At 45.0% G+C, this 27113-nt stretch overlaps 1 protein-coding gene across 4 annotated transcripts in view; it reads left to right on the plus strand.

Moving 5' to 3' along the window:
* The window catches only part of CTF1 (cardiotrophin 1), a 111680-nt gene extending 84902 nt beyond the window's left edge, over positions 1–26778 (plus strand). For 2 of the 4 annotated variants that reach the window (XM_069244155.1, XM_069244153.1), the window contains exons 2-3: positions 20019–20149; positions 26199–26778. In XM_069244155.1, coding sequence (XP_069100256.1) covers positions 20019–20149; positions 26199–26651 — 584 coding nt within the window. In that variant the 3' untranslated portion in view covers positions 26652–26778. The remainder of the gene's footprint in view (positions 1–20018; positions 20150–26198) is intronic. The other 2 variants (XM_069244157.1, XM_069244154.1) reach the window with 1 other exon arrangement.
* The last annotated feature ends 335 nt before the right edge of the window (positions 26779–27113 follow it).

Genomic DNA, 27113 nt, shown 5'->3' on the forward strand with positions numbered 1-27113 from the left:
TGGGCTTGGCCTTCGGCTTAGTTTGTGGCTCTTTAGGTTTGTCCTTGGGAGGGGGTAGCTTGGGTTTGGGGGTTGATTTTTTTGGCAGGGGGAGGGGCATGGTAACACCAGGGGGGACAAGGGAGGACTGGGAGGTGGAAGAGCTCGTGTCGGGGAGGGATACAGTGCGTTTTGGGGAATCACTGGGTATGAAAGTGATAGGGAAGGGGGAAAATTCACATAGGAACCTTTTCTTAGGGACACTAGGGCAGTCATGGGAAGCGTTTGAGAGTGGAGGGAGGGGGAGTGGTAGTGAGGTGTGTTTATGCAGGTGTCTTGGGTGCAGGTGCGTAGGTGGAAGGCATGTGTGTGCTGGGTATCTGATGGTTGTGTGACTGCAGGTGTTTAGGTGTCTTGGGAGGAGGGGGAGGAGGTGCAGGGAGAAGCCATTGTGGATGGGTGACTGTCTGTTGGGGTGGTGCCTGCAGGTAAGGTGGATGTGCTGCATGTGAAGGTGTTGGTAGTTGTGGTGAGTGTGCATGTGGTGAATGTGGTGGATCTATGCCGGCCTGAAAGTGTGGTGACTGTGGGTATGATGGAACTAGTGGCTGGATCAGGGAGTGTTTGTGTTCTGCCAGCAGGTGTGAGTGGTGTAGTGTCTGTGAAGGAGGGGGTGGTGTGGGGGTCAGTGTAGGGGGTGGATGTTGTTGTGTGTGGAGGTGGGTGTTGCCTGTATGTATGCCGGTGGTGGGTCTTGTGGTGCTTGTGTTTGTCACTGCGAACCGTGTCTGTTGAGGTGGATGAATAGCGATCTGACTGTGTGCTCTGGATGGGTGTGGGAGAGGGGTATGGGATTGGGTACAGGTAGCTGAAGGGAGGACGGAAGAAAAAGCGACACTGGCTGTCGTCAGCGAGGAGGCCAGAACTTGAAAGGATCTCTGCAGGCCAGCCACGGGACAGTGAATGCCTTCCAGGAACACATTGCTCTATTGTACCCGAATTGCCAGTCCCTGTCTCACAGAGATGGACCTCAGTTGGTCAATAGCCTCCTTACTGAGGGTAGCAGGGCTGACTAGGGCAGGGGCTGAGGTGCCTGCAGTGAAGGAGATGCCCACCCTCCTGGGGGAGTGGGCACGGGCAACTGGGTGGGGAGCACAGGGAGTGTGGTGCTCATAAGGGAGGTGGTGGGCAAAGATGTTGCTGGGCTGTTCCTAGATGGGTCCACCACCACCAGGGAGCTTCCATCGGAGGAGGAATCCATAGATGATGCAGATGATCCCGTCTCCCCTATGGCACTCCCCTTGCCCTCCATCCCTCTGGTCCCTTCGGTTTCACTGGTGTCAGCCTCCTGGGTCCCATGGGCTGCTGCTTCCTCATTCACCAGTGCCCTTTCTCCTTTGACTATAATGCTGATGCACACAAAGACAGAGGAGGAGAGGGAGGAAGGGAGAAAGAGAAAAATAGGGTGGAAAAGGATCAATACCTACCAACCATTAACATAGATCAACATGTACATCACACCAATTACCAAATGGCATGCCATACCATCACAATGAGAGTGCATTTCAGTAAATACACATTGTGAATTGCAAGATGCTATGCTCATACTCCAGCTATAGTGAGAACATCTTGACTCAGTGAATTGTCAAGGCTGAAACACTGCATAGCAACATTGTGATTGGCAGGGCGATGCCATGCATGACATTTAAACAATAGGGTAAGATTCCAGGGAGCCCTATGGGACTTACCACATCTACTACCATAGAATAGTTGGAAAGGCCAGGCCACATAATAATAGGTGCTACAACAGATTGTGCGGTGTTATTTGCACACAAAGAGTCAGATGTAGCAGTATGCCATGGTTGTTTCCCAACACATATCCTACACTCTTAGGGCAACATATGCAGCATGGTAAGGAGTCATTTCCTGAATATTGTCCCATTTAGGCCATCCATGTTGAAGATCCCTGATGCCACACCCGAATCAGTCCATTGCAGCTGCTGTGCAAGATAGAGAAATCCTCAGTCACAATGGGAAAACACATACTGATGTGATAGCACTGACACCTCAGGTACATTGATGCAGATGGAAGAAGCTGGTCTGACACAATGCGTCTGTTGCCCACGCTCACCCAACCATTGAAATTGTCCATTGGATATACACTGAAAGCAGTGTATAGCCACGCATGACTGATTCAGAGCCTGGCAGGGTGACTGATACCTATTGTGGATGTCCATCGACGACTGATCACATGCACATCTGCACACATATAACCCATCCATCCCAAACAAGGCATATCATGTGAGAGGTGGGAGCCTGTACTCACCCCCTTGTGGCTGCCATGCTGTCCTCAAGCACCCATTTACCTCAGGGTAGGCCACCCCCAAAATGCAGGCCATTAGAAGGGTCAGGGTCCGACAGGCATTCATCCTTCATTGGGAGGACGTCAAAAGCTGGGCCTCTGCGGTCTTCTGGGACCAGGGTTTCAGGTCCTCCCACCACTTTCTGCAGTGGGTGCTCTGCTGGCTATGGACCCCCAGGGTCCACACTTGCTTACCGATGGCATGCCATATCCCCTTCTTCTGGTGGGCGCTGACCTGCATGGGTGGCACAGACAGAAGGAAAAGGTCATGTACAGGGGCAACACATCAGCAGTAATGGACTACTCACATCATACACATCGCATGCCCACACCAATGTGTCTTCACGGGACAAACGCATGTACTACATGGTCCCTGCATGCATCCACTACCTGTGTGGTGTGGAAACGCTTTACAGCCTCAAACACCCCTATCAGACAGGCCAGTGGAATTGGGCTCACCTGCTCTTCTGGTGCCCCATACAGCTGTCTATACAGGGGTAGGACCTCGTCCACAAGCTTCTCCAGCTCCTCCTGGCTTAAGGCTGGGGCCCTATCTCCTGCAGAACGTGGCATGGTGGCTCCCAGCGACAGTACACAGCAGCTCACGTAGTGGAGGTATTACTTGCATGAGTGTCAGGAGTCAAGTGAGCTAGGTGGCGCAAAATGGCAGTTATGGCCGCCGCATACATGACCGTCAATGCCGTCGGTTATCTTCATTGGTCTCAGTCCCCCATAGGCAGCAATGTGATCCAATGAGGAGTTGCACGGTTATTGAGACCGCCTATCGCCATGATGACATATGCTGGCCGAATTAGGTCACTTCCATCTGTCCAGTGCACGCCGGACAGGCGGCTGCCATTTTAGGCACATATGATGGTTTGTAAAGTAGTAATAAGTGTGTCATGCTAGACATATGTACTGAATGCACTGTAGGCCTAAATTCAGCCATCATGGCTAGGCCCATGAATGTGATAATCATGCCACAGTGTTGTAGGATGGGTGGGTCTCAAATCCAGGGCATGAACAGCGGCTCAATACCTCATAGGCGGTGTAACCATATGATACAGTGGCATTTGTACATATGAGGGACGTGCTGGACTAATATGCAGCTTTTACATGGACCACTGGACATGTGATGTGTGTGATATGCTGTTGTCCAGGTCCTGTAATGGACAGGTTGGTCTACATAGGCCCTGTACATGGCCATATTGGGGGGCCTGTCACAAGTGTATGCTGTCTGCAACGAGGGTCTTGTCATCTAGCATGTGTTGTGTGGTCATCAAGTTGTACATTCTCCCCTCTCTATCCTAGATACCCGGTATTGAGGAGAAGGAGACATGCACCAGTGACCCGCCTCCTAGTGGACCTCCCAACCCTGGAGGAGCGACACATCATCTAGCCCCATCGTCTGAATCGTAACACCATAATGGAACTATGTCCCCATTTGGAGCCAGATCTATTGCCTGCTATACATAATCCCTGTGCCATCCCTCCCACAGTACAGGTCTTGTCTGTGCTACACTTCCTTGCCTCTGGCTCTTTCCAGATAACAGTGGGTTTGGCAGCAGGGATGTCAGTGCCCATGTTCAGTCTTATGTTGACAGATGTACTGTCTGCTTCACTGAAACATATGAATAGCTACATCAGGTTCCTGCAACATGTGGATTTGCCTACTGTTGAGGCTGAGTTCTGTCATATTGCATGCATCCCTCATGTGATTGGGGCCATAGATGGCACCCACATTGCTTTGGTCCCTCCCAGGGCTAATGAACAAGTCTGTATGAACATGAAAAACTACTACTTCATCAATGTACAGGTGGTGTGTCTCGCGGACCAGAACATCTCCCAAGTTACGGCCAAGTATCCAGGATCTGTGCATGACTCCTTCATTCTGAGAAACAGCAATGTCCCACACATGATGGCATAACTACAGAGAGAAAGAGCATGGCTCAGTGGTAAGTTTGCAATAGGATGTGTGTCACTGTAATGTAAACTGTCATCCCATTCAGGCCTGTGCCTCTACCGAGACTGTGACAGGTCCTACTTACTCTGGCTATCCTAACCTTCCCTCGCTGCTGGCACCAGTGAGGTACCCTACCACAGAGGGGCATCACTGTTTCAATGAGGCCCCTGGCACAATGAGGCATGTTATTAAAAGAACATTTGGGCTCCTGAGGGCCAGATTCAGGTGCCTCCACGTCTCTGGAGGTGCCCTCCTCTACAGTTCATTAAGGTATGCCAGATCATAGTTGCCTGCTGCATGCTACACAATCTGGCCCTGAGACGACAGATTCCATTACTGGCTAATGAGGAGGAGCCAGCTGCACCAGTGGCTGATGCTGGGGACATGAAAAGTGATGAGGAGGCTGATGAGGAAGGTGTAGCTGAATGTAGGACTGAGCTGATCACTCATTCCTTCCAGTAACATACAGGTATGTTGTTTTTTATTGTCAGGTGTATTATTTACAAATAGCCTCCTGACAGTACTGCTCATGGTCTGGTACATCATTGGAGGTGTTCAGTGTACCTATTCCTCGGTCTGACTAGTGGTGTGAGACAGAAGCTGTGTTACTGATGAAATCTCACTGACATGTGGTGAATGCAGATTGGTAGGTTGACAATTCCTATGTACATGCATGGGGTGTGTCATTTGTCCTGCAAGGTCCTGTGCAGGTGCTTTCCCAAATGAAGATTTGTGTAGTGTGTCTCACTCCCTATCAAAACTGTTGACTGTGGAATTCATGAACATTGTCCTTTCACAAAACAGTAGTAAGTGTAGTGATTTAATCATTTCACCTGTGATCTACTGCGTAATAGTCATGTGATTCCTGATCTTGTGGGTGTGACATTGTCTTCTGTTGTCCTCTGTGTAGATGCCAATCCACACTGTGCATGACAACAATGTACTACATTGTGCTGTGGCTCCCACCATGCCTACTATCCTGATGTGAGTCCCTGTCTTGGTCTATTTGCAGGTTGGATTTGTGGAACTTCTTCTGTGTGTGGCTTGGCTTGTGACTCCCTTGAGACTGGAATTTGGACCCTCTCTGGTGTAGGGTGTCACCTGCAAGGAATGGCTCCCTCTGCTGTCCATGTGACATACGTTTGGTGAAGGGGAATAACCACACATTACATTTTGCTAGGACTGACCTTCATACATGTGAGAATAAAGACACAAAGACAGTTCCTGTGTTCTATAGTGTTTATTGGGCACAAAGTGCGAAAGAGTTGATGAGTGTGGTCATGGTTGGAGTAAACATCAGAGTAGGTGGTCTAGCGGTAGCCAGTACAGGTCCAGTATCCAAGGCCCATGTGAAAATGGAGTAATGACATTGAACAGCCAACAGGATAACTCAGTGGCACACAAGGGAGAATGTCCAGAAGAGGGTCACTTCCTGGCAGGGGTTTGGTCTTGGAATCATCTCCTGCAGGATGTCTGGATTGGTGACCACATTTCTGGGGGGGAGGGGTCATTAGCTGCAGAAGGTGGGGTGCCAGTGGCCTGCGGTTCCTCTGGCAGGGGCTCCATTCCACTATCTGAGGCTGATGTTGATGGTTCAGTTGGTATCTGGCTATTGGATGGGGCCTGCTTGAGGGCAGAGGTAGCACGCAGGATGCTTGTGAGCTCCTTGAGCACCACTGCAATGGATGCCATGGTGGCATTGTGGGCCTGCCACTGCTGCATGGCCTCATGGTGGTATTGCCTCTGCAGCCTTTGGTTTTCCTCCAGAATGGTGATTATTTGGCCCATCTTGCCCTGGGATTGCTAGTATGCTCCCAGGACTGGGGAGATGGTTTCCTGGCAAGTCGTTTCCCATGGGCTCCATCCTCTGACCCAGAAGTGCCCTCCCATGGCCCTTGACCCCCTGTGCCTGTGCCCCTGGCACGGTGTGCCCACTCCTAATTACCCCATGACTGTCATTGTCTTTGGTGTGAGGGGTTGACTCAGGTCCCTATACTGTGGGGCACGCTGCTGATTGACCAGTCCTTGGGACACAGGTGTGGGGAGCAAGGTTTGGTTGAGATGTAGATGCCAAAGGTTGGGGTGAGGTTGGATGTGGGCAGGCTGAGGCTGGGAGTGGTGGACTGACCAGAGGCCACATGAGCCATGTAAGTCGTCGATGTCTAGACATCCTGTAGCGTTGGTGTGACTGGGGCTAATATCCCTGGGAGGGCTGGCTGTCTCTGGCGCCCTCTCCATTGTGGCAGTGGCAGGGGTAGCTGCGAAGTAAGTGGGAGCATATCACATGGTGGGGATGTGAATGTTGGTCTCTGTGTCTGATGCATACAGTGGCTTAACTCAATTCCCAGTTATGGCAATAACAGATGCAGCACTACATACTTTGTAGGTAATGTACAGTGATATGGGTTGCAAGTTCCATTGAGGATTGTTGTATGAGGATTGCATTTCTGTCATTGCCATGAATAGGTCCCCAGTCGCAGCATCCTGTTGGTTTTGCAGATGTGATAGTTGCACATGCAGGTGTTGTACATGCGGGTGTTGCACTGTGACGTGGACAGATCTGCTTTTTATGTGGATGCGCAGGGGCATTTTGGGAGTCGTAGTGATGGTGTTTGGCAGTGCTATCTGTGCAGTGCGCAGGGACTTTCTGCCCATTGTGGCTGGGTGGTGGGGTGGCATGCAGGGGAGGGGCTTTAGGTGATGCTGTGGTAGGTGTAGTGGAAGATGGGGTGACTTGGGAAGTGATAGAATGGTGGGGTAGCATGCTGGTGGGTTGAATTAGTGCTAGAGGCATGTGGGTACAATACCAGTGTCCAGTCCTCCAGGTTTTCCAGTCAGGCCCTCAGGATGCAGGATGTCCAAGACCTTCTCCTCCCACGATGCAAACTATGGTGGAGGTGGTGGGGGCCCACCGCCAGTCTTCATCACAGCAATTTGGTGCTTGGATGCCATGAAAAGCACCTTCCCCCTAAGGTCATTCCACCTCTTCCGGATGGCCTCCCTTGTGTGTGAATGGTTGCCAACTGAGTTGACCCTGTCGACGATTCTCTGCCATAATTCCATTTTCCTGGCTATGGTTTTTTGCTGGACCTGTGCTCTGTGCAGTTGTGACTCTATTGTGATGATTTCATCAACCATGATCCTCAACTCATCGTCTGTGAAGCGTGGGTGTTTCTGACGGGACATGGTGGTTGTGAGTAGGGGTGTGTGTAGTTTGCAAGGGTGGTGTGTTGGGTACTTGGTAGTGTGGGGGTGCTTGTTTGTGGTATTTGTGTGCTGTGACGATGTGTTTATTGTGTCAATGGTGCAGTTGTGTGGTGTGTGCTGAGTGTTGTGTGTGATTGTGCGTATGGTGTACATGTGCAGTGTCTCTGGTTTGTGTGGTCCTCACTGTCGGTGTATTTCATTTTGGTTGCAAAGGGTTGTGAGTTGTGTGTTTTGTAGTGGTGTGTGTTGTTGTGTCTAATGTTTGTATGTGTGTCAGGTGTTCAGTATTCGATTTGTCCAATGTGGTGCTGTGTTCTGATCGAAGTGTGTTTTTGGGCCCCGGCGGTTCACACCGCCAAGGGTTTTCCACAGTGCAATGACCACTGTGCTGATTTGTGGGTCGTAATATGGAGTGAGATATTTGTTTGGCGTGGCAGTGCTGGTGGTAAGACCACCTCTATCCCTCCCTCGGTTGTCCTGGCGGTGTTGAATTTGCAGCTGTTTTTGGGTGAAATGCTTTGTGAACTCTTGATACGACAGGAGGTATACTGCCAACACTGGCGGTCTTTTGGCACACGCAACTGCGGCAGTCTTGCTGTAAGACCGCCAAACTCATAATGAGGGCCAAAGTGCCTTGAATCTGAAGATGATCAATGTAAGCACCCACGGCTGGTACAGAGGTGTCTGTTACTATTGCCTGCTTTGGGATGTTTTGATGGGATTACACTCCGCAAAGCAGTTTCTCTGGGCGACACCACCAACTGAGAGATTGTGCCGCCAGCAGTGATAGTCTTTTCATTTACCTGAAATTTACTTCAGACCGTATTTAGGTGTGTATTTGGAACTTGGAAGATCCAGGTCACCAATGAACATAGAAGACGCAATATTTAAATTTATGTTGGATGGAATTTTTCTTCAGAATGTGCCATTTTAGAAGTATAGCTAATCTTCTCTCTTCTAAAGGAAACAGTTTTGTTTCTGCTGCATTCAAAACTGCTTCCAGATAGTTTAGACACTGCACTGGGAAGGAAATCAGTTTTTCGTGATTACATGCATGCCCGATCAGTTGAGAGCAGCAATCGCAATCTGGCATGCATGTAGATATATTAATGGTTTGATCAGCCAATCGTTTTGGCAGGGGTAGACTAAGATCTTCAGCTTCTTGAGATGTGCTTCACTGATGCCAAACTTTACAAAAGGTCCTGTGTGCAGACTTTAGATGAAAAGGAAGGACCCTGTGCAGTTAATGGTCGTTTGCTACTTTAAATTTCATTAATTTTGTATGTTTTTTGTCTGTTGTTACATACGCATCTTGGAGGTTTATGGAACATTGCCGAATCCCTTAATGAAATTGGATTAATCTGATGCATTACAAAATTTCTAAATTTTTTTTGCGAATCCATTTTTTCATCATCGTGAGATTTAGAATAAATGAGTGCCTTGATTCTTTTTTCTTCATTAGAAAGAAGCAGGAACACATTCACATCTCTTTCTGAGGTGTAAGGATTTCCCACAAAGCCTGTTTTCACAGGAGGATAAAGACTTCTTGCCAAAGTTGCTCCCTGTGTATAGGGGATGATTTCTTTGGTGGAATCACTGGTGGAGGGTATCTGAACCTGAGAAAGTATCCATTTTCAACAATATTCAGATTTGTTTCTGGCTATGGATTTCCACTCTTTCTGGTAAAATGAAATGCTTCTACATACAGAAGTGGGCAGCAAAAGGGGGGAGCAGGAACGTGTTGTTTCCTACCAGTGATGGGTTTAGTGGCTGGGGCAGACTGCCAATGGCCTCCTCCGCCTCCAGATTGGCACCTACAAAGATGTTGCAGCTGATGTTGGTGTTAATATTGAGGCCTTTCAGGGGCAATATGACGTACCCTTCCAACAATGCTGCGGAGCTCGCTGTTGTCATTGCAGTTGCAGAAGTGCACACATTTGTCCCCACAGAAGCCAGCTTCTTGCGCTCTTTGTTAGGAGACACTGTACACAGAGGAGCAGTGGCATGGGACTGGTGTGCAGTCTACACAAAGACGGAATCCAGAAGAAGGTCCATGCCATTACATCCTGACCTGGAGGTCTGTATTTACTTAGAAGTCAATATTGTAGTGTCTTCTCAAAAATGACAGGAGTGGTGGATGACGTAGCTGTAAAGGGGGGGTTGTATTTTGTTGTCCCTATTATAACGACATCCTCAGAGGTGTTAGTGTTGTCAATAGGAGAAATTCTCACATCAGGAGAGTCTATCAGAGCAGGAGACTATCTCCCCTTAGATAATGTAGAATATGAGCCCCTTAATGAGAGATATTGGAATGTGAAACCCTGTCTGCGTTGTAAATGTAAATGCATTGAGCGATATGTACACCGGTGAGATCTTAACCTTGTCCCAGACCTTGAGGAGGTCTGGAATGTCATGATGGAGACATGGAAAATGGTATTTGGACAAATATCGTTGGCAAGAGTATCGATTATAGAGGTAAGTAATATCAATATTAAATATATCTATGTTGTAAATATCAATGTTAAAAATATCTGTTAATATTGTTTATGTTTAGTATATTTTTTAATTGTATATGTTATACATTGTATAAATATTGTTAATGTTTTTTAATATAGTATGTACGTTTTTTGTTGTTTTTTAATTTAATTGTTTATTGTAATTTTTAGTGTTGTAGCGGGTTGTAGGTTTTGTAGGGCTATAGGGTGGGATGTAATGTAATTACAATTAATTAATCATTACTTTTTAATTATTAATGATTTAATTGATAACTAAATTCTCTAAATTATTTTTAATTTATGTTTTAGGTGCAGGTTGTGGGTTTTTTAGGGGTACAGTGTGGGAAGTAATTTGATTACAAAATAATTTGTAATTACTGTTACTGATTTTATTTATAATTATGTAAATTCTCTGATTTACTTTTTAAGTTCAGTTTCAGGTGCCGGCTATTGGTTTTGTAGGCGTATAGGGTGTGAGGTAATTTAATTATAATTAATTTACAATTCATTTTTTATTATTATTGATTATTTAATTGAAAATTATGTAAATTCTTTAATTTGTTTTTCCAGTTAAGTTTTAGGTCTGGGTTGTAAGTTTTGTAGGGATATATGGTGGAAAGTAAATTAATTATAATAAAAGTTATAGGGTTAGAAGGTAATAAATCATTTATTGGTAATTATTACGTTACTGTTTATTTTTTAACTGATAAATATGTCAAGTTATATTTTAGGTGTGTGTTGTTTAGTTTGTAGAGTAATGAGGAAGGTATTTGATTATAAATTAAAAAGAAAGGTGTTCAGTTTTTCAAAATAATCTTTTTTAATTATTTCATAGGTTAATTGTGTTATACTTTCTTTCTTTTTATTACATTTTAATTGTTGGTTGTTATGTTTGTATCAGTATAATGTGGTATTTTAATTATATAAATAATATTTGTGTTAATTGATAACAATTATTCAAATGTGTAATAGTTATGCTATTTTTGGAGTTTTTGTTAAAATTAAGAGATTTAGGGGCCGATTATGACTTCAGCTGTCTTGGGACCGCCATACTGCCTTTGGTGGTTGGACTGCCGCCTCCTCAGCGGTCCAACTGCCCGATTACGATTTGTGCCGTTGGACCACCACAAGACCACCGCCAACATTTGATCTAACGCAGCAGCGGCAGTAGGGACAGCAGTGGTCAATGGTGGCGGTGCTGACATTGGCACTGCTGTGTGTATTATGATCTGCCTCTCCGCCAACCTTTTTATGGCAGGGACACTGCCACGAAAATGTCAGCAGAAAGGCAGGTAAAGGGCTCAAAAAAGGGCCCCAGGGAGAATAAGCCCATGTGGATTGGGGTTGGGGCTAATGTTGTCCCCCTCCATGCCTGCAATTTAGGTGCATGCATTTGTTTGCCATGCGCAACATGGTGCAAGGAAATGGTGCGTCCGACTTGCTGAAGGCGCAGCAGGGCAGCAGGCACTGGCTTCAGGTTCTCTTCTAAACCGAAGCATGCTGCTTTCTTCACTGCGCCGCTGACACACCTCAAGCCCAGTGGGAATGTCGCAATGCGGCGGTCTGAATGGCGCCAACTGGGCTGCATTCTCCCGACCGCTGCGGCGGACTGGTGGTCAGACTGTCAAAGTCCTATCCAGGCCCTTCATTTTTATAATTAGAATTTTATACTTTGGGGTATGTAATAGAGTTGTTAAAATATGTTGTTTGTTTGAAGTGAAGTATTCTCTTTGTACTGAACCAATGAATTAAGTGAGTGTAGTACATGTTACCTCTTCTGAATCTAATGCTTTCTACACTGTTGCACTGACTGGAGGGGGAATAGTAAATTTACTCCTCCTTAGTCCAACACTTTCCCTACTGTTGCAGTTACTGGAGTGAGAATAGTAAATGTAACTCTCCTGAGTCGAACGCTTTCTCTACTGTTGCACATATTTGAGTGGGAGTAGTAAATTATGCCAATCCTGAGCCCAACAGTTCCCCTAGTGTTGCACACACTGGAATGGGATAGGACATTTTACCCCTCCTGAGTTCAACGCTTTCCCTACTGTTACACTTACTGGAGTGGGAATCGTGAATTTAAGTGGAAATAGTCAATTTCACCCCTCTGGTATCCAACACTTACCCTACTGTTGCACATAGTAAATTTTAGCCTTCGTGAGTCCAATGTTTTCCATACTGTTGCACCGACTGGAGTAGGAATAGTAAATTTTACTTCTTCTGAGTATAACATTTTCCCTACTGTTGCATACACTGGATTGGAATAGTAAATTTTATATTTCCATTGTCCAACGATTTCTATACTGTTGCACAGATTGGAGTGGGAATAGTAAATTTTACACCGCCTGAGTCCACTGCTGTCCCTACTGTTGTATAGATTAGAGTGGGAGTAGTATATTTATTATTGCTATAGTTTAATAATTTTGTTAATATTGTTTAAATATATATTACTATTACATGTTTGTGTATTTAATTTTATATAATTTATATGTATAAATGTACGTAGCTTTTAACATATTTTTAGTTGAATGTATTTTTATCCATTGTTTACTTTTTATATATAATTAAATTGGAATTATTTTAAATGTATTTGTTGTATTTTTATGCTTGTGCAAATGTATATATTAATAAATTTAAAAAATTGAAAGTTATAATTAATATTTGTTATAATAGTCTTACAATACATGTTATATATGTATATAAACATTAACCTATACATATATCTGTGTGTGTATTTGTTTAACATGGTGCATGGCAACAATGCACCTGACTTGCTGGCGGTGCAGTCAGTACAGAAGGCATTGGCTTCGGCTCTCTTTTGAGAGTCGAAGCCAATGCTCCTGCATTGACTGCACCGCTAGCCCCATGGGAACATTACAATGCGATGGTCAGGAGACCGCCAGCTTGGCTGCTTTCTCTCGACCACTGTCATGGCTGTATGACAGTCCGAATGCCAGGATCATAATCAGGCCCTTACTGTTTTTAACTACATATATTTATGAAAAAAACTATATATTTTTTTCAATATTAGTGTTAACATTTTTTTCAATATTTTTGTACTTATCATTTATATGTATATGAAAATTATACTTTTGACATGATATTTCCATATCACAAGATTTGTGGTTTCGATATATTCTATCATAGAACCCTGTAAAACCTTGGAACCAGCCCCATAGGAACATTTGTGGGTTCTGAAGGAATCTTTGGGGGAGGTCTAGAAGGAGACAGCTCAACAGGAATAACTGGTGATGTGCTGGACATGGAGAAGGTGTTAATTGTCGATGAGACGGGAGAAGCAGAGGAGAAAGTGGAGGATACGTTGATGGTGGCGGCGAAGATGAGTCCAGTATGAGGATTGGAGAAGTCCTAGACAGTGAATACACTCTGTCGGATTCCAAAAGAAGTCTCTGATGTTTCATCTTTCTAAGCCACCCTGCGGTCTCCTCCTCAGCTACAGATGAATGCCTCAATGGTGAATGATGTCTTGACATTGATGATCCCTTAATGTCGAGATCTCTTCCTCTTCAACATCGAATGTGTCCTCGATATCAACCCAGCCCTCAAATGTGAGTAGAAAGGTACTGCACCTCTTCTGGACATCAGTGTCCTTGACATGGAGTAAGGATGTTGTTTCTCACTGTGTCTTTTCCTTTTGAATCCCCCCCGCAAGATCCCTCTGCTCTCAGAGAGTGAGACAGGATCACTGATAGATGGAGCAACCACCCCTCGCTCCTCAGATCCTCCTCCAGAAAGTGATTCTTGCCACTTCTGCCTTTCTTCTTGACCATGAAATCGACTCTTTTCATGCAGTCTCAAAATACACCTGGAGAGGACGATGCAGTGATGACACCTTCTGAAACTGTGAGATTCTGGTAGGCACAATATATGCAGAGCTGTTTACAGTCCTTTTTAGCCATTTTTCATCCACATCTTAGTCTTTAAGAAAAAAAGATATGTTCCAGTCAAGAAAAAAGCAGAAAAATACTTTCATTCTTTAAGGGTGTTGAGTGAACAATTTTCAGAAGGTTCAGAAATGTTTTTGAGGGGGCAAAAGTCCTAAATAGGCTGAGCTCAGTGCTTTAAGACTCTGTCACCAAGAGCCATAAATAAGAGATGTGGTAACTGCCATCCTCAGGGCATGATGAGACACCGATGTCTGGTAATCTGTAAATGTGCAGTGTCTTTTTTCACTCTATCATAGCTGCAGCCTACAGACCTACATTGCCCTGTTTTCCCCATTTATTCACTTTAAAAGAAAAAAAAAAGTTTTCTTTCTTTCTAGTGACATTTTCAGGCTTTATATATTTTTACACCTTTGAAGTAAATCAATGGAATTGGTAGTAGAGCCTCCTTAGACTGCTAAATTGTGCATTTATGTCAGATGTACTTCCTGGCCGTTTTGAAGTAAGGCAAAGCTGTTAAATAAAATACAACTTTGGGAGAAGTGCTCCAGGATCCTGGGACTATTCAGTGTTTATGATTATCAATGGCGATCCTTTGGAGGAGAAAGTGATTCAACATTAGAGGAAAGCAGTGAATATAGTAGTGTGTTCAGAAAGTCTGGAGGGAGGATACAGGTACACAGGATTTGTCAGTTTAGGTCTGGAGTGGTGAGTTTGGAAGAAAGAGAACTAGGTAAGACAGATAACCTGGTGGAGGAGCGTGGCATCACAGTCAAATTGAGTAGGAAAGCATGGCCATAAATGCAACAGGTGAAAGGATTGACCCTGGCAGACAGGATGGGACTGAAAGGGGACCTGGTACACTTCTAAGCCACTCTTTGAAGTCTCCCCCACTTCAAAGGCACATTTTGGTATTAAACAGGGCCTCTGACCCTACCAACTCAGACACTTCTGGACAAGATACCACTGATGAAGAAACTCTGAACGAGAACCTGCAACCTGCCAAGAGGAACTTCCTGACTGCCCAAAGGACTCGCCTGACTGCTTTTCTGCAAAGGACTGCTGTCCTGCTGTTGCCCTGCTGTCTTGCTGCCAATGCTGAGAAGTGCTCTCCAATGGCTTGGATAGAGCTTGCCTACTGTTCCTTGAAGTCTCAGGGCCAAAAAGACTTCATCTTGCAAAAAACTCTTTGTTCTGCGAAAAGTCGACGCTTAGCCTGCCAGAAACGTCGCACAGCCTGCATTGCAGTGAGAAAATCACTTCACGCCAGCCGGAACAACGCAGCCCGGCTCCCCAAGAGGAGATTGACAAATCGCCAGCGTTGCAACCAGAACTTTGACGCACAGCCCACTGGATCAATGCATAGCCAAGCCTAAATGATGCAGCCCGACTTCCTGCAAGAAGAATTGACGCAGCTCCTGCAGTGCGACAAAAAGTTCCCCGCATCGCCCACTGGATCGACGCAGCTCCTGTGCCTTTGTCCTGCACGCCCAGGATTTCTCCGCATTATCCCCGGGGCGTCCAAATACCCCGCAACCCAAAGAGGATCCAGGATTTTGTGCCGGAAATCGATGCAAGGCCCTGACTGCGTGGAAAAATATTGATGCATCGTCTCTGTGCGCCCGGAGAAACTGACGCACACCTCCCCATTTTCCATGCATCTCCTCAGCGGCCCTTTGCGGATAATTTCAACGCAAACCAGGTACTTTGTGCTTGCAAGAGACACTTGTTGGTTTTTAAAGTCTAAAGACTCTTTTTATCATTCTCTGAAGTGATATTTCAATGTGTACTTATCAGATCTTGATTGTTTTGACCTGCATTTAACCAGATAAATATTCTATATTTTTCTAAACACTGTGTGGTGTATTTTGTGGTGTTAATACTGTGTTATTGCATGATTTATTGCACAAATACTTTACACATTGCCTTCTAAATTAAGCCTGACTGCTCCGTGCCAAGCTACCAGAGGGTGGGCACAGGATAATCTGGATTGTGTGTGACTTACCCTGACTAGAGTGAGGGTCCTTGCTTTGACAGGGGGTAACCTGACTGCCAACCTAAGATCCCATTTCTAACAATCCAAAATTTATGTATGCATTAAATCCATGAAAAGTATTTTAATTCTTGTTCCAGGCACTGATAGGACAACTTTTTTTTCTGAATTCACTTCTTGACAATTTTTGTTTTTTTTGTTTTTGGACTCCTTATGCCTTAAAGGACATTCAGCGTTTCTCCTTTGAGAATATTGCATTACTTGATAACAAACAGATAACCTAATAACGTTTAGTTGTCCTGATGATGACCCACAAACATTTTAGACAACAGGGAAGCATTGACAGCTTTACAAGCAGACACATGAGCAGTAAAACCATGTTTGGGTTTACTACTAAATAGATGGCATGAATTACCTCATTTTTTTTATTTTGGAACCCTAGAAACTCACCCTTTACTTGCACCGGATTGTCCAAAAACAATGTACATTGCACATCACCAGCACTTCGCTGTTTTAAAAACGAATGTTTGCTTTCTCTGTATGACTAGTACAATACCAGCGTGCGTTCATCATACTAATTAGATCTTCGATTGACCGGGCCTCCACATTTTTTACAGTACTTTTTATTCATTTAATTCGTACATAAGTATCAGTTGTTTACAAATCGCAATATTTTACTGCTGAGCCTTCATTTTTTTTAAATAAGAATGATATGAAACAAACGTGAGGAAGAAACAGTCAAGTTTGCATTTTACTTTCCATCTCGCCTAACAAGGTGCGAACATGGAAAGAACCAGAGAAGGGTGAACAATCTGGATAGTAGCCCGGAAATGGTTGGAGAAGTTGCGGCATCACCGGGGGAAGAATGAGTGACCTTGCAGTGGGGATTGAGCTAAAGAGAGGAAAGGGCACTTACTGGTGCACTGATCACAATCTTGGCCATTGGGGACTCAGCAAAATTACCGAATAGGTCAAAGTTGAATGTAAAGCTGCATCCTCGCGCATGGAAAGGTGAGCGAACCAAGGAGGAGACATGTTAGGAGTAGGGTAATAAGGACGAGGGTGACGTTAACTGGCCTTCTGCCACATCCCGCTATCCCCCCGTTGGTCACCTGATTGCAATGCTCTTCGGTAAGGAGCGGTAAGTGAGCAAGTACTCTTTGGGTAAGCAGCAGACGGCATTGTACGTATGTGAATTAGTATTTACATAAGAGTGTTTTTTTCTGGACAGTCTCATGTCTGAACAAGTGCTGCACGAGCAGGACGACCGCTTCCCAGGTGGGCACGCACGGAGGGGAAACTCTTTGGTGCTCTCGGCCCTAATGAGCCGAAGACTGTGGGGCATAGTTATACTCTGTTTGCACCAAATTAGCGTCATTGTTTTTTACTCTAATTCGGTGCAAAACTAACTCCATATTTATACTTTGGCGCTAGACCCGTCCAGCGTCAAATTTATGGAGTTAAAGTCATTTTTGAACGTGGAAACCTACCTTGCCTTAATGAGATGCAAGGAAGGTGTTCCCGTGCAAAAAATGACTCTATGGCCTTAACGCCACATTTATACTCCTGGGCAAAAATGGTGCACAGGAGGGAGGAGGGGTAAAAAAATGGTGCAAAGCTTGCTTTGCCACATTTTTTTAACACCTGGGTCACAGCAGGCGTTAGGGGACCTGTCGGCCTATTTCCATGGTGGAACACCATGGAATAAGCCCACGGGTGCCTTCCCCAGGCCCCAGGGACACCCCTACGCCAGATAGACAGCGGAGGATGGAGGACCCCATCGCAGGTAAGTACAGGTAAGTATTTTATTTTATTTTTTAAAGTGCCATAGGGGCCCCTGAAGTGGCCCCCCCTACATGGCACTGGGTGCAATGGCCTTGCCCAGGGGACCCTGGTCCCGTGTGCTGGCCATTGGGGTGGTGGGCATGACTCCTGTCTTTTCTAAGGCAGGAATCATGTGGTATGGATGGTTTTGTGTCAGGAAATAACTCTAGGCAGGTTAGAGTCATTTTTTTCTACTCTAACCTGCCTAACGTCATTTTTTGTTGGAAAACCCCCTTCTTCCATACCGCCAGACCCACCCGACTAACGTGATTTTTTTTTTTTTTTTTTTTTTACACTAACCTACCCTTTGCACCGGCTTGCACCATTCTATAACTATGGTGCCCGGCTGGTGCACAGAAATGGCGCAAGCCGGTGCTAAACTTTTTGGTGCAAAACTGCATTAGTGCAGTTTTGCCCCAAAAAGTATACACAAGGGCCTGTATTTGTAAAGCCAGTGCAGAAGTAAAATACAAAGCTTGAATTCCCAGCGTTTGCCAATCGGAACATCCTTAAAAGCTTTACGATCGATTTTATACTTTTAAAGTTTAGAATTTTAGTGCCTATCAAGGTCAGGCGGCAACCATATACATAGCATAAGCTGCCAATATTTTTACACTTTTCTTGTGGCGTATGGCGACAACAGCATGCTGCCCCCGAGGTAATGTCCACAGTACGCCACTATTTGTGGAAACAAGCGGTAACAATGCACTCACGCTGTGAATGCTGGGATAATGGGCCGCCCATTTATATTAATGAGGCACGCGGTTTGCTATTGTTTGTGAAGCCTCCCCTTTAGCTGCAAGTGTTTCTGAAGTGCACTGCATCACAATACGAGGAACAGGTTCTTGTGCACGAACCCCCTGGTATTTCACTTCCACCAAGAAGCCAGTTGGAGAGACGGTGAGCTGAACATTTTTTCGAAAATCACACAGGGTAACATTGTGAAAACAGAATGAACAACATGGATTGCAAAAACGTAGGCTCAAAAAATCAACTGCCAAAGTATTTATCACACAGAACATCTCCCTACAAAAAAATCAGTTTGCACTATTGCCCACTGATAAGCACTTGCCTATATGCTAAGATTGGAATTGGAATAAAAAAATCAATCCACTTGTACAACAGGTGGAAAGTGGATAAAGCTGTTAAAAAACATTTTGGTAGTGAGACATATATGCTGAGTTATTTTGAAAATAGTTGTTTTAAAAAAATCATTTTTCTTTATATGAGGCCTCTGCAGATGTATTGCCTGGTCTAAATTAGCGTAGAGGATTGAAGCTTTCAGATAACAGTCTTTTGAAGTGATTGGTCTGCAGAAGACAAGATTATGGAAGATCTTGTAGTTTCTTAATCTTAAATGTTGCTAGTGAAGAACAAAAAAAGCTTTTGACAGAGATCTAAGTTTAATGCCAGGATCACGGGCAATCACCACTGCATATCGGAGGGGAGGGGTGGAGTTTCTAAATACAAGTGGGCAAGTTGTTTTGTCCACTTATAAAGAGAGGGGTGGGTGGGGTGAAGTAGATCTGGATGAGCCAGTGATTGAGATGCATTTGACATGGATGCTGATCTGGTTGAGGGAAGAATACCGAAGCTGGAGGCTAGTCAAACACATCATAGCCGCATTTCATTTATTCCCAGTAGGTGCGATGCACCGCTAGTGCAGAGGTGACAGATATAAGTGATGGATGAAGAATCAAGAGACTGACAATGAATAGATGGCCGTCATACCATACTCCACCACAAAAGATGTTGATGCTGGAGTTGGTGAGCGCACTTGTGTGGAAGGGCTCTGAGGTGAGCTTTCGTTTCGGTATTACGCACACCTCGCGGAACACTATTTGTATTTAGGGGGCTTTATCCAATCACAGTGCTTAGGGCTCCAAGGATAAGATCTGAGATGGAGGAATGGGCATCGCAGGAGATACTACCGTAGAGAGGTTGCATGGATTGCAACGGGCTCCATAGACCAGAGTGTCACAGACATATAGAACATAAAGGAACAGAGAGAAGACATGTCAGAAACTGGGAGGAACAAGGAAGGTTTTGTGTCGCTATATTAAAGTCGAAATAACCTGCAGAAAATATTGTATTTCACTATACTACTAAGGTAAGTATAGATTTACTGTTCTTAACGCCGCATCTACATACCATAACGATATATTGGTAATTGATATACATAATGCGGTATTCAATATTTCAACCATAATGTAATGACATAACCTCCCTACCAATCATCTTTGTAGGGTTGCTTTAGAATTTCACACTTCTTTGTTTCTTCTTGTTTCAGTTGAACGCGCAGCACGGTTAACGTCGATACAGCCGCATGATCTTGCTCAGAAGATCGACCAGTTACAGCGACAGGTGACACTGCACAAGAACCGCTCAGAGAGCCTTCTCCGGGAATATGTACGTGCACAGGTCCTGCTACTTCTCTCGCTTTGTCGTACCCAGTCCTGAGCCAAGGGGCTTGAGCACAGGTGAAATGGTCTGGAGGGAACTGGAAAAGGCCATGCATGCATGGATACAACTGGGGCAGAACTAGCAACATCCTCGATTGTGGCTGTTCCCATCTCCTAAACCCATCAAGTCCTGTTGGTGACATGTTGTGCATCCATATGCCATGCCCCACCCAACCAGTCCAAGAGGTGGCATACTGAACAACTCCTGAGAAAACACCTTTATCTCATCCAATCCTAGAAGTGACCTGAGGTGCACTGCTTTGCCAATGACCTTAACCTATATACTTATTGAGATGATACGTTGTGTACCATGAGTCAATGCCCTGATCCCATCCAGCTGTGTAGATAATGGGTGTCATATCTTTTTGCCAATGTCCACAGCCCATACAGTCATAGATGTGACATGATGTGCATCCCAGTGCAGATTCCCCGGGTCATCCAGTCCTAGAGGAGATATGCATTATACTCCTGTGGTATTACCTTAATCTTACCTTAATCCACCCATGTGTAAATGGGAGGGGCATTTTTCCATGTTTGTATTGCGGCCCATGGCACCCTTGCTATGCCCCTGGCCTAAGACAAGAGCAAATGAGAAAGAAGTTACACTGTATTGTAAAGGGGATAATGCACTGAAATCTGGTGTGATGTGGCAACTGTTTGATACCTGTCACTGTAATGTTAATAACAAAGAATACCCATTTGCAGTCATCCTCACACAGACTTCTCAACTGATTGGATTGTATCAGTGGGAGTAGTGTAGTGTAATCTGTATATATATTGCACTGCACTGCAGACTTTTAACTTTTAAATTTCACAGCCTCATATATGGAATCAATCTCTAATTTTGGTGTGAGGGGGAATGTTAACTGTAGTTGACCCTGGGCTAATGAAAAGGGAATAGGAAATACTTCATTTCTGACCCCGCGGTTTATTCCTTCAACAGTTCACCTATTTAATGGTGGCTGCGGTGCAGCGGCACTGCTGGCACACAAAAGGCAAGCCTGTCTGTGCCCTTCCATGCGCGAATGGGGCCGGGGAGGCTGCACCCCTGAGCTCAGGTCTCCTCAGCTGTTCCTCATCTGCCTTACCTGGGCTACGCCTTTATATTCAGAAGAATTGTAGGCATTCAAATGATATTCAGGAGAAGGTGGTAAGCTGTAAGCACTGTTCATTTCACTTTACTACTAGGGATTGGCTCCCCTCTGTCACCTAGGATCACCAGGAGCTCCGATGGGAACTCCACTAATACCTTTATTAGGAAAGATAGTTTCCTGGAGGGAGCACCTGGAAGAGTTTTTAGTTTTTTTTAACCTAAACTGGGGGTCCTTGGGCAAACACCACCAAGACTTATTTGACTTGTTAACCGACTATAACACTAACGCTATGTTCCTTTCAGAACCATGGCTGAAAGAGTCCTCTGGCCCAGATATCATAGCGGCCTTACCGTATGAATACTGTATATCACACTTTGGCTGCAAGGCCAAAAAACGGGACAGGATTGCAGTTATAAACAAAAGATTAATTTCATTGCTCTGCAGAGAAGCTTGCAATTCGAGATTGCAAGGCCTTGAGTTTTTTCTATATGCTTAACCAAACATTTTATGATATCAGGTGCCCTCATACATCACTTCCCTGAGGCAATCAATAACTGAGTGTCACAGATAGCCGAAGAATTATCATCTACCTTACTCAAATGCGCCAATTTTACGGTGATGGGAGATATAAACCTCCATTTGGAGGACCAAAAAGACAAAATGGGCATGTCCTTAATTGAGGGTTTCTCAACAATACGGCTAGAATTGATTACCATCTTCCTACCTATAAAGCAGGGCACTTACTGGACCCCATCTTCTCGAACCTTGGCACTATTCAGTCTCATTTTCCCCTACACCTTACATGGACAGGTCATTTTGTCATCCCATGCTCCTTCTCATTTAATGTTTGCTTATGGGATAGGCTCAAACGGCCCACGTCCTACGCGAGAAGTTGGTCTAAACTAGATGTTCAAAAATGGAATACGCTGTTAGAAGAATCAATGTCTATTTTGGATAATTCAATAGATGTTGCAGTACAAACACTAGATAATTGGCTTAGAACTTCAGTGGATAGGTTGGCACCAATGAGCTAGAGAAGCCAGGATAGATCCCTACCCCCGGCTACTTGGTTCATTGACTCTTTATATAAGGAGAAGAAAGTTTGTAAAAAAAAAATTGGAAAGAAATTGACGTAAGTCATATCTACAGAGTGAAAAGGCATTTTATAAAAATGCTTTAAGGACATACTAGAAAAATTGTAAACTCACCAAGGCTGCTTACTTTACCAAGAAAATCTCAGATATCAAAGACTGTCCCAGGACACTCTATAAGGTGGTGGCGTCACTTGCAGATTCATTAAACTGAACCCTCATTATTTCCCTTTCTCAATAAGAATGTGAGAAAATACCTAACTTCTTTATTAGCAAAGTAGAGAATATCAGAAACACTTCTTTATCTACTGGAAACACCTACAAACTCATGGATACTCCTAGCCTTAAATCCCTATTAGAATATTGAAATGTTGGCAGCTCCATTGAAAACAATGGAGTGCTCCGGGCTTTTACTGGCCGGTAAAAGCCTGCAGCGCCAACATTCCAATCTTCTTTGTTCACAGTGAACAAAGCCTCACGGAGCCTGAGGGGATTTTAATCCCCTCCGGTTCCATGAAGCCTTTGTTTTATTTATGAGAACATTCTGCCCTCTAATGGCAGAACGTTTTAATAGCCTTCGGCTCGGGCCTTTAACGTGGGAGCGGGACTTTAATAGCCTGTAGAGCCCTCTACGGCGGGTTCTAAGGCTATATTAGAACACTGGAATGTTGGGGGCTCCATTGCAGACAGTGGAGTGCTCCGGGCTTTTACTGGCTGGTAAAAGCCCGGAGCGTCAATATTCCAATGTACTATTTGTTCACAGCAATAGCTGTGAACAAAGCCTTTCGGAGTCTGAGGGGAGTTTAATCCCCTCGGGCATCATGAGGAATTTGTTTTATTTGATAGAACATTCTGCCCTTGAGTGGCAGAATGTTCTAATAGCCTTAGAACCTGCTGTAGCTTGCTCTACCAGCCATTAAAGGCCTGGTATTTTTTAACCAAGTAGGACAGTCTGTCACAAGGTGTTCTCTCAAATTCTCCACATTGCCCTAGATACAACAAAGATCATCGGAGAGGGAACTAACTAATAATAGAATCCTGCCCGGACCCATCAACTTACTCAATAAGCAGTTTCATGACCATTTCAATTCTAATTCAAGCAAGCGTAGCAACGTTTTGAAATAATATTTGCTTGATTTAAGAATGCATCCCCTATGACATAAACAGGAAGACGTTTCTCCAGAATCTTCAAATGTAACTGCTTCTCCAAATCGAAGCCCCAACAGCTCCCTTGAACCTCTCATTAATTCTTGATGCAAGAGTCTGCAGTGTGCTCCATCAGAAATGAACTCAGAAGCTCAACTTAATTTTCAAACTAGGGCTAACTCTTGAAGCGCTAAGGTACAGAGAGGAGGGAAAGATGTAACATGAGAGTCTTGTGTTGCCCGTGACAAGCTTAGTATCCCTAAATTTCATAGCCACAGGCACACAGTATTAGACTATACACTTAACTTATATGAACACTTTCATCCCTGAGGCTGGCTGTCACTTGCTAGTGTGCTCTAGGATTGACTCTAGAAATGCAGTACTAACCGGGATCCCAAAACTCCATGTGTCCCCTGAAGGCTGCAGTCTGAGGAGCTGCGAGGTTGATACCAGGAACATGGGAGTCTGACTACATCACTCAGATCCTGAACTGCACCATGTGACTCTACCTCGAAGCCAGAAGCATTTTTAAGTTTGCTTACACAGTGCATAAATGCCCAGACCCGGATCGCCCTAACTCCTGACACACAACTGGCCATGTCTGGGGGAAACTATGCTCACACCCACTCATAGCACTGAGTTACCAGCACTGCCAATGAGAAACCTCAAAATAAGTAAATAAACCAGTGGTTCTTCCTGGTCCCGCCTCGGGCTAGAGGTGACAATCTACACCCTTGTTCCAGATTTCTGAACCACGTACGTTTCACACTACATACTCTACAGTAAAGGTGCACATGCACTGAAGTGTTGTGGACCGTAGAAGATGTGCAAGTGCTGTATGTTGCAGTACCGGGGTGCAGGGCAGCACTATAAATGAGCAGTGCCATACACTGCATAGAACTCGGAGACCACCAGAAAGCCCTCACCCCACCACCTGCTACACGCAGACTGACCAACTCATTTGTTGGAAGAAGTTTTATTTATAACTTTTTACCAGTCATTTCATAAAACATAATTAGCAATAAATCACTTCAAAACATATTTACAAGTTTTCATAATAACCATTTCAATAAGATTTATTCGATAACCATAAATCAATGTGACAGGATCCCTTCCTGAACCTCCTTTGGACCACACAGGTGAACCGTACCTCACCTGTATCCCTAGGGGAGGCGGCTCCCCCGACTTCACTGTTCCTTGTCCTCACGTTCAGGGTTTCGCCCCCTCTCCAAACACCAATCTGCCAAGGGGTGTAACTGGGCGACCAGGAGCGGGAGCCCCATGGCGACCCCAGCTATCTGGGCTCCTTACCCCTAAGCTGGTGTGTACATCCGCAGGTTGTTTCAGGGCTTCAGGATCCTAACTCTGGTGTTATCCTGAGACCACAGCCTTGGGGACCCCTCTGTTGGTTCTGGTTACTTTAGTACTTCTTCTCCAACCATAAAACAAGGGAGAGGGTGGGTGGGACAATGCCGGATCCAAAGTATCTCCTCGCCGCCGCGCCAGAAACCAGGCCGAGCCTTTCTGGGGGGTGTTTAAGTAGCCCCCCAACTGGAGCGCGGCAGCTGGAACTGGAAAGACGTTGCCCTCACGTCTTCCTCATACCCTAACTTCCGCCCCCTCACCTCGCGAGGTGTGAGGGTGGAAGTTCCTGGCCAGCCCGACACACAACTAGTGCGGAAGGTTCAGGCCACCTGATTCCTAAGGGGCCGCGCTCCCCCCATATTGGGGGGTAGCGCTTTTCCATAGACAAGGTACTGTGTTGTGCAGTGCAGGTTCCATAAAAAGTGTTGCACAGTAAAACATTGTCTGTACAGTGTATTGCTGACGAGTGGTTAATGCATGCGCAGCCCTGCACTTTTAGTTTTCAGATTATATGTGCAGTGATTTATATAGTGAATTACATGTGTAGTGCACCATTGTAGAGTGTGTTGAAGAGGTAGTTATGTACTTTGGTGATTACAGGCGTGATATAGTACATTCACTGCAGAGAAGGCATGCCATGCTGTGAAGTACACAGGATGTTTATGGCAGCGCTTTACATGGACAAGTATTCTGTGTTAATCAGTACCTGTACTACCTTAATATTAAATGGAAAGTACCAAAATATCTCCTCAATGGCTAAATACATTTAATTGGCGTGCACTGGAAGTTATCAATCCTACACAGCGATGCAATAGGTACATGCACTTTTATATTTCACATTCTAAGCACTGGCATACAGTGATACACAAGAAGAGGTGTGCAGGAAGATGCAAATGCACAGCATTGAGCCATGGATCTGTGTAATTAAATAGGAACAACTCTTGTATTTTAGTTATGCCCCTACTATGCTACAACGGCACTTCCTCATTTGAGGACCCTGCTTGTACTCCCGTTTTCCAAGCTACATGTAGTAGGGGGTAGCGCCCTGGCTCTTCAGTAGTAGCTAGAGTCAGAGCTGAGTCAGAGCAACGCTTTTGGCCAGAGCAAGGCTAGAGCATGCCATACCTCACTGACCTGCACGACCAATGCAGTGAACTCGGTTCAATAAAATGGACATACACAATGCTAACAGAAAAGAGATGTGTGCAGTTAGTTCAGTCTGTATGACATGATGAGGTATAGAGCACTGACAATACATACAGTGATGTGCAGTGTTACGTGCAGTAATAATGCCTATAACTCTCTTCCACAGTTGGTGAGCCAAGGGGACCCCTTTGGCCAACCTGACTTCATCCCGCCTCTTCGCCCGATCCCTGGCCTACCATCGCCTGATATTTCCCAAGAGGCCTGGATCAGCCTGAGCGATTCAGAGCGTCTGCGTCAGAACTACGTAGCCTATGGGGTGCTGCCTGATCACCTACGCACTGTGCTACACTGGCAACAGCAACTGAACCCCCATGCCATCCGCCTGTTGGACCTGCTCGGCAGCGCTGCACCGCAGGCTCAGGGCCTGCACAATAATCTGGCTGTTTTGCTGCAGTTGGTGGGTAGCCACCTGCCCACGGTGTCGATTCCACCCAAGCTGAGCGCCACCAACCACTTCCAGGAAAAGGTAATTGGCTACAATGTGTGCCGGAGCTACCACCACTGGCTCCTCCGGACCGACAAGGACATTGGCCTACTGGCCAAGAAATACCCTTTATAAAGACTGTCAAGCCACCCCTCTCCTACGCTTTGTATTCTAACGACCCCTTTGCCTCATCTCCAAAATAGGACAAGACTTTTAATGCCGCAATATTCTTTTTTAACTTAATAAAGTATTTTTAGTAGGATGTCCTGTTGTGCTTTTATTGGGTTGTTGGTACAGAGGTGCCACAGAATAGAGCTAATAAAAATGTTAATGATAATGTTTTTATCCTTTCCCCAATGCTTTAGTTGGGATGAAAAAAGTGGGCCAGTCTCTGAAAAGGGTGTGGCCAGAAAAGCATCACTAAGAATCCTTTCCAGAAGGCTGATCATTACTTGGTACCTCTCTGTGAGTTTTTTGGTATTGCACTTAGACGTGCTACACAACAATAAATACATATACTCAAAACAAACCAGTCCTTTTGGCTTTGCCAGTGCTTGTTATGCTGTACTAGATAAATAAATGACAACTTAAACATTA

Source organism: Pleurodeles waltl, chromosome 7 (assembly GCF_031143425.1).
Source record: "Pleurodeles waltl isolate 20211129_DDA chromosome 7, aPleWal1.hap1.20221129, whole genome shotgun sequence".
Taxonomy (NCBI): domain Eukaryota; kingdom Metazoa; phylum Chordata; class Amphibia; order Caudata; family Salamandridae; genus Pleurodeles; species Pleurodeles waltl.